This window comes from Vicia villosa, unplaced genomic scaffold (genome assembly GCF_029867415.1).
Source record: "Vicia villosa cultivar HV-30 ecotype Madison, WI unplaced genomic scaffold, Vvil1.0 ctg.000004F_1_1_1, whole genome shotgun sequence".
NCBI classification, from domain to species: Eukaryota; Viridiplantae; Streptophyta; class Magnoliopsida; order Fabales; family Fabaceae; genus Vicia; species Vicia villosa.
Genome location: NW_026704934.1, coordinates 1,862,061 through 1,869,423, shown reverse-complemented (window position 1 = coordinate 1,869,423; position 7,363 = coordinate 1,862,061). Strand labels below are relative to the sequence as shown.

Here is a 7,363-nt window from a genome sequence, read left to right as displayed (position 1 = left end):
AAGATTGGAGCAATTGTGTTTATCTTCCCAAGGTATGTGCTCAGACCTGCAAGTGATGGCTAGGTTGAAGTATATCTTCTTAATGGTTCTTTTGAAAAATTGCTAATGCAGGTGCAAGATTAAAAGGATCACCTATGTGAGCATGAAGTTTTGCCGCTTCAAGAAGCTTGGACTTGGCTTCCTATATGCTTATTAATGGATAAGGACACATGGCTTGTAAAGTGTCAAATATGAATAGTAGAGTATTGTAAGAAACATATGTGTACTATATCTTTAGATATTCAAATGGATTGACGGGTTCAATCATTATGACACCCCGATTTTCGAATATTTGGAATGTGTATTTGTACTAAGATGAAAATTCAATCGTAAGACATTTTCTTCTATGCATTTGTTTGATCGTTATACCTGTAAAGTAAATCAAGGATTATACTAAAATGGGGGGAGTTTGTTGGTGATTTTAGTATCATCAATGCATTTTGGTAGTAATGTGATTTACTATAGGCCAATGCAATTATGCGTTAAGTTTGAAACGAGTTAGGGTAGTGCGGAGTGCACGCTCGTCGAGCCAAACGCGTAATTGAATATGAATAATAGAAACGGGCATAACGTTTCGTTTGAATAGTTGCACCCGTTCCCAACGGACATAACGATTCGTTTGAATAGTTGCACCCGTTCCAACAGACATAACTGTTTTCCGAAAAGGTGTGTCTGTTCGTTTCTATTATTGGTCTCCTATATAAGGAGTCTTTTGGTCTCGATTTGAAATACGAAATTACATACTTCCTCTCTACATTCTGATCTGTTATCCATTGTCAGAAACAGATTGTTCTTCAAGAATTATCCCCGCAAAGATTTCGTGAACCCAGACAAGAATAGGGTCGAAATACTTTGTTCGGAAAGTGAACGAACACGATTCTTGAAGATATCCAGGATTATCATACCAAATATCTAACAATTATTGTAAAAAGTATGCGCAAAGCATCCACATAGGACACTCATATACTATACCAGTACTACCATTTTATTCACCAAGAGCTTTCATTGCTCCCAATTAACATTTGAATGTACCATATTGAGAACAATAACCACTTAGTACTAAAAGAAGTGAACCTTTGCGATTTCTCTCTTAACACAAACAAATTGGACATATATGTCATTTTCTCATTTACATAATGCATAACACCCGTCACAAATTTGTTACCAACATAAAAAAGAAAACAATACAAAACATTACTTGCGCCCAAAGTTTCATCACATAACACAACAAGCATTAGGATTTTCATCACTAAACATCTGAGGAGCATGCACCTGCATCATTCCACCTTCTCCATTATTATTATTATAACCATAATCAAATCCCAAACATCCATATCCATAACCATATCCACTCGAATTCGTCATACCCTCCATTTTCCCCTTTCCATCATTCTCATCAACCTTGTTATTTCCACCTTCCCCTTTCCCCTTATTCTTCTTCCCACCATCATTCTCTCCTTTGTTCTTCTCTTTCTCTTTCTCATTCTCCTTCTTCGCCGGGACCACCTCAACCTTCCTCTTAAACTTCTTCTTCATTTTCTCCACCATCACTTTCACATCCATAGTTCCTTTCACTGTCACTGTCTCTTTCTCCTTATCTATTTTCACATCATTAACACCTACATTCCAAAAATAAATAAATCATCAACAAACAAAAATCAACACCAATACATTAAATCACAAAATAAATAAAAAAAAACAACATAAGAAAAACACCTTTTGTATTTGAAACAGTTTTCCGAATCTTCTCAATACATCCTTGACAATGCAGTTCCATTTTCAAAACCGCCGTCGTCACCGGAGGCTATTGCATTTTCCATTTTCGTTTCAATCAATTAATGAATTAAATTAAAATAAAATTTAACAATAAATTAAAAAAATGAAAACAATATAACATTAGTACCTCTTTAGGTTTTTTGTCTTCCGGTTTATTTTTGTTGTCTTTGTTTTCTTTGTCATTTTTAAGAACCGGAGAAATGAGATCAACTTTCTTCTTGGTCTTACTAACAAGCTTATCTCTGAGTTTCGCAGCGTCGACGGTTCCATTAATGGTGAATTTTCCAGTTTCTTTATCGACGTTCATTTTCTCAAAGCCTTCAACAAGAAGGTTCAATTTCAACGCTTCAGATTTATTAAAAAAAAACAAAACAATAATCCAGTAAATAAAATAAAATTAAAAATAAAATAAAATAACCGATGAAACAGTTGAAGAAGAAATGTTGATTAGTTTGTGTGTGAATGGAAGAAAAGAAACCTTCGAAACCGCGAATGCATTTGACGATTTTGGAAGCGCAACCGTCGCAATGCATGTCGACTTTCAAAATGACTGTTGTTGGCTTTGTCTCATCTTCCTTTTTGTTGTTGTTGTTGTTGTTTTTGGTTTCGTTGTTTTCTTGTTTTTGGTTTTGGTTGTCGTTGGTCTTGTTCTTTTGCTTTTGCTGCGACATGAATGAAGGAATGAAGGAAAGTAGAAATTGAGATTTGAGTGATAAAATGCAGAGAGAGAGATGAAGGAACTTACCTTAGCCATTGATGGTGAGTGGAGCGGTTACAGAGAGAGTAGTAGCGGAAGCGAATGAGTAACAGAACTGCTTGTTTATAGAATGAATTAAGAGTGGAGTGGACCCCACTATAGACCACGTTCCACCTTTCAACATTCGGTTCCTTTTCTTGTTCTTGCTAATAAATTTGAAACTAACTGTTAATTAATTTTGTATTAAAAAAAGTGTTGTACTAATGAACAAAATGAGACAAAATCAGAGTGACTGATATACTTATGCCCATGATTTTATAATATTGACTTTCAAATTATTGATTGAATAAGTAATAAATCAAAGCTGGTTGTTTCAATGTGTAAGACAATTGAATTTTAAGAGACTTGAAATTAGAGTGGCGTGAACTTAGGACAGTTTGAATGAAAATTCACAAAGTAAAAAACTTGAATTTAAAGTTGTGAGTGAGAATAAATGAAGTTGAAATGTTGAATTGAAATGTCAGCATGAATTAGAATTCTTAAACGTTAAGAATTATAGAAATGTAGAAATGTAATGGTATATTGTTGATGACTTGATATTATTATTATTTTTTTTAAAAAATAGGTTGGCTTATATAGGTTGGTCCACCGAGTCCAATAAATCATCACATTTATATTTTAAAATTAGAGGCCATATTATTCTAAGGTGTTTTAACTAAAAATCAACTATCCATTAGAACTAATTTGTATAGACAAAAGATAATCCTTTTAGCCGACATAAGTATAAATCTAAAAAAATTATATTAATATTTATATTCTCTTTTTTTTTTATTACAAAGAGGGCTAAAGGTCCAAGGAAAGTAAGACTAAGGAGGGAAAAGCCTAGTAGGGGACATCCCACGAGCATCCTCAACTAAAAACCTAGAGATATAATCAGAAGGAGAGTTATAAATCAACATCTCCGAGTCAAAATTACATCCAACAGAAGAAAGAGTGTCAGCACACCTATTAGTTTCTCTACCCGAGTGAACAAAAGAAACACCTTCTAGCTTAGCCATAAGAACTTTAATATTGTCAAAGATCACCACACAACCAATATGCTTAGATCTGCCACTATCAACCGCTTCCACCACCATAGTAAAGTCAACATTTATCTCCACTTCAAGATAGCCAAGAGCTAAATAAAGTTTCAACCCTTCAAACACTCCCCATAACTCTGCAATAAAAGGAGTGCACGTTTCCAAGTTCTTAAAAAAACCACCCAACCAATCTCCAAGGTGATTGCGAATTAAACCTCCACAGTCAGCCACTTTATTGTCTCTACAAGCACCATCCAAATTCATCTTAACCCAATACTTGCGCGGAGGACACCAAGAAGCATTCTGATCACTATTCAAGTTAACAATCCCGTACTTCACCATCACACTAGCCTGCTCATACTCGTTTACCTTCTGTTTAATGAAATCCCCAGGATCAAAAGGACGGCTCCCATCACCACCATACACTTCAAGATTTCTCCACAACCAAAGGAAGAAGCAGCCAGTAGCAAAAATCTGGCTCTAAAGCTGCTCCTGCTTCCGATACAACTTTATATTACCTTCAAACCAACCCATGAAATCCTGCTGCTTATAGAAATCTTTAAAGTAAACCGTAGGATTCAGAGCATTCCAAACCTTTCTTGCTTTCCCGCAATCCCTCAAAGCATGCATACTATTTTCAAGCACATGCCTGCATATATTACAAGATGCAATGCCTAAACCTCTCTTGCTTTTATTCATGTTAGTCATTAATTTCTCATGATAAACTAACCATAAAAAGCACCTAATTCTTTCTGGAACTCTCAACTTCCAAATATACTCCCAGTATTTATTCTCCTTCACACTGTTAGATTCAGATAGTGCCTGATACATAGCTTTGAAGGAATAAATTCCATATTCGGATCCAGCAAGCAAAAACTTATCTTCTCCCCCATGATGATTCACAGGCACAATAACTCCTACTCTATTTAAAGTATCTGCTAGAAGACATCCCTGTAGCAGCAGTCAGTCCCACTCACCATTACTACGCGTCAACTGATGAACCCACAACCCTCACAACTCTTCCAGAATGCTAACGACTGTATCTGCTAAGCGCAGACTTGGACCAATCCAACAATCTTCCCAATCAAAAGAAGTAAACCAACTAAAAGTAGTTAAACAAGAACCTATAACCACATTTATGTTAATAAACCCATCATCTTCATGGAGGGGATAAAAACTGAATACATAGAAGCATTAAAAAGATATAATGATATTGAAGAAATTAGACAATTAATGGAACAACTACAAATAATAGAAGAAGAAAATGAAGAAGTAATATTAAATTATAATTCTTCAGAAATAGGATCAGAATTAGGATCTCAATTAGATATAGACGAAATATTTATGGAAAAAGGAGAAACAAGTAATTCTAAACAAAAAAGAAAACGTGAAGAGAGTTGGAATCCTCATAGTTCTTGGGAAAGCTATGAAATTGAAACTATGAATCAAAGAGGTTATACAAAGGCTAAAAGTTGCAGAAGAATTTAAACCTTACTATGAAGAAACTAAATCTAAAAAGTTATTAAACTTAAACTATGTAAGAAATCCAGAAGATATACTACAAAGGCGGTCTAATGATATGATTATGCTTATAGCAACCGATGATAAACTTCCTAAGATAAATCTAATGGATGTCAAGAATTTAATAGCCTATAGAACAACAGGAAATGTGCTGAAATTCTTAACAAGTATTAATGATGAAACATGGAATAGGGATGGTAGAAAATAATCAACAATTTACTAAACTAATAATGGGATTAATATATAAAGAATTCACAGGCTACAACACTCTTGAACATAAAATAGAAGTAAATAAACTTTTGTGAGAAAAGGCAGAAATTTATCTAATTAATATGCGGATATGTAATATGTGTGAAATAGATAGTTTCATTTATGAGTATAAAAAAAATACTATTATGAATTAGATAATGAAACTAGGGAAATATATAGAGGAGTCTTTATATCCAAGTTACCATACCCACTTAGTACAAGAATAAGAGATATATGGAAGTCTCAACCAATTGAAATAGGTGATAACTTAGGAGGAATTATTCAAATTCTATATAATGAATTAAGACGACAGTGCATAAAGAGTACAAGAGCTAAACAATTAAATAGAGGTAGAAGCTCACTTTGTTGTGATATACTAGAGATAGAGCAACCAGAAAATTATGGTTATAATCAACGAAGTAGAAAAAGTTATAAAAGAAAACATAAATTAAGAAAAACTTATACAAGAAAAAAGGCCTATAAAAAAACTAGAAAAAGTATTTTAGAAAGAGAAAACAAACACCTAAAAAATATGGTCCAAAAGGAAAAAAAGAAATGCGTATGTTGGATATGCAATGTAGAAGGTCATTATGCCAATGAATGTCCAACAAAAAAGGAAAAAGACCTTAAGGAAAAATCAAAATTAATAAAGAAAGTATATAAAATATATAATTTAGAACCTCTAAAAGATGAGTTAAGTGATTCTGATTGTAGTGTATATGAATATATAGAAGATGAATTATCTTCAGAAGAAACAGAATCTGAATAGTACATATATCAAAATTAAAATTGAAAAAGAAAACAAAAAAACTGAAGCATATAAAGATACAAGAGCAAGTATTTATATAGCAACCAGAGCATTATTTAGTGAATTAAAAAGATTGGAAAAACCATTAAAGATTCAAATAGCAGATGGATCAATACATCCACTAAATTGGTTAGCTACAAGAATTACTTTAAATATTCAAAGTAAATTATTTTTAGTACCTACAATATATCAACAAGAAACAGGGTTAGATATGATAATTAGAAATAATTTCCTAAGATTATATGCACCCTTTTACCAGTACTTAGAGTATATATCAATTAACGCTCCATATATTAAAGGAAAACAATTGAAGGAAATAATAGATATTCCTATTATTCATTCATCTCAAACAATTTATTCAAGAAAACAATCAGAGCTCTCCAGGCTAAAACGTGGTGAAATTATGGATTTAGTTTGTAGAAAAATGCGTTATGCATTAATTAATTTAGAACCCAGAAAAAAAAATCAGCACATATTGAAGAGCTATTAGATAAAGTGTGTAGTGAAAATCCACTATCCTACAATTAATAATAAAAATATGGAACTAGTTGAATTAAAACTAAAAGATCTAACAAAAGAAATTAAATGTAAACCTATGATATAGCCAAAACAAGATAGTGATAAATTTGCTGAAGATATTAAGCAAATGTGTGAAAAAGTATTAATAAGACCATCAAAAAGTAAACATTCAGCACCAATATTTTATGTTGAAAATCATAATGAGATTAAAAGAGGAAATAGAAGGATGATAATTAATTATAAACAAATAAATGATACTATGGAAGGTGATGTGTATTTTCTTCCAAGAAAAGATCTAATTATTGAAAGAGTTAGAAATATGAATTGGTTTAGTACTTTTGATTGTAAAAATCTTAAGAAGGATTCTATTTGGTCATGGACCGAAGATGACGAATTACTTATTACTAAATTGAAATATTTATGTCGAGATCTTCCAGAATTATATCATCCATCAGATGATGATTTAATTATTATTGAAATTGATGCTTCTAACGAATGTTGGGGAGGTGTTATGAAGGCAAAACCCTCTGGCGAAAAGAAAGAATTACTATGTCGATATATGTCTGGAACATTTTCAGACAGTGAAATGAATTATCCTACTCATGAAAAAGAAACATTAGCATTAATTCGGATGTTAGAAAAACATTGAATTTATGTTCTTGATAAAGAATTTAT

The 7,363-nt window shown here is 32.4% G+C and overlaps 1 protein-coding gene across 1 annotated transcript; it reads right to left on the bottom strand.

Annotated features, from left to right (window-relative positions):
* Positions 1 to 1,022: 1,022 nt before the first annotated feature.
* Positions 1,023 to 2,628, bottom strand: LOC131621350 (heavy metal-associated isoprenylated plant protein 3-like). The gene is made up of 5 exons (XM_058892391.1): positions 2,561 to 2,628; positions 2,294 to 2,477; positions 1,943 to 2,133; positions 1,756 to 1,843; positions 1,023 to 1,658 (listed from the first exon to the last, which is right to left on the bottom strand). Exons 1-5 carry the CDS (start codon positions 2,567 to 2,569, stop codon positions 1,255 to 1,257), a joined length of 876 nt encoding a protein of 291 aa, XP_058748374.1. The 5' UTR covers positions 2,570 to 2,628; the 3' UTR covers positions 1,023 to 1,254.
* Between the last annotated feature and the right edge of the window lie 4,735 nt (positions 2,629 to 7,363).

What these genes read in the sequence shown, in the direction of transcription:
- LOC131621350 (XM_058892391.1), bottom strand. An exon ending in AAGACAAAAAACCTAAAGAG is followed by an intron (nt 1,844 to 1,942) that starts GTACTAATGTTA and finishes AAAATGCAATAG; the next exon opens with CCTCCGGTGACGACGGCGGT. An exon ending in AACTGTTTCAAATACAAAAG is followed by an intron (nt 1,659 to 1,755) that starts GTGTTTTTCTTA and finishes TTTGGAATGTAG; the next exon opens with GTGTTAATGATGTGAAAATA.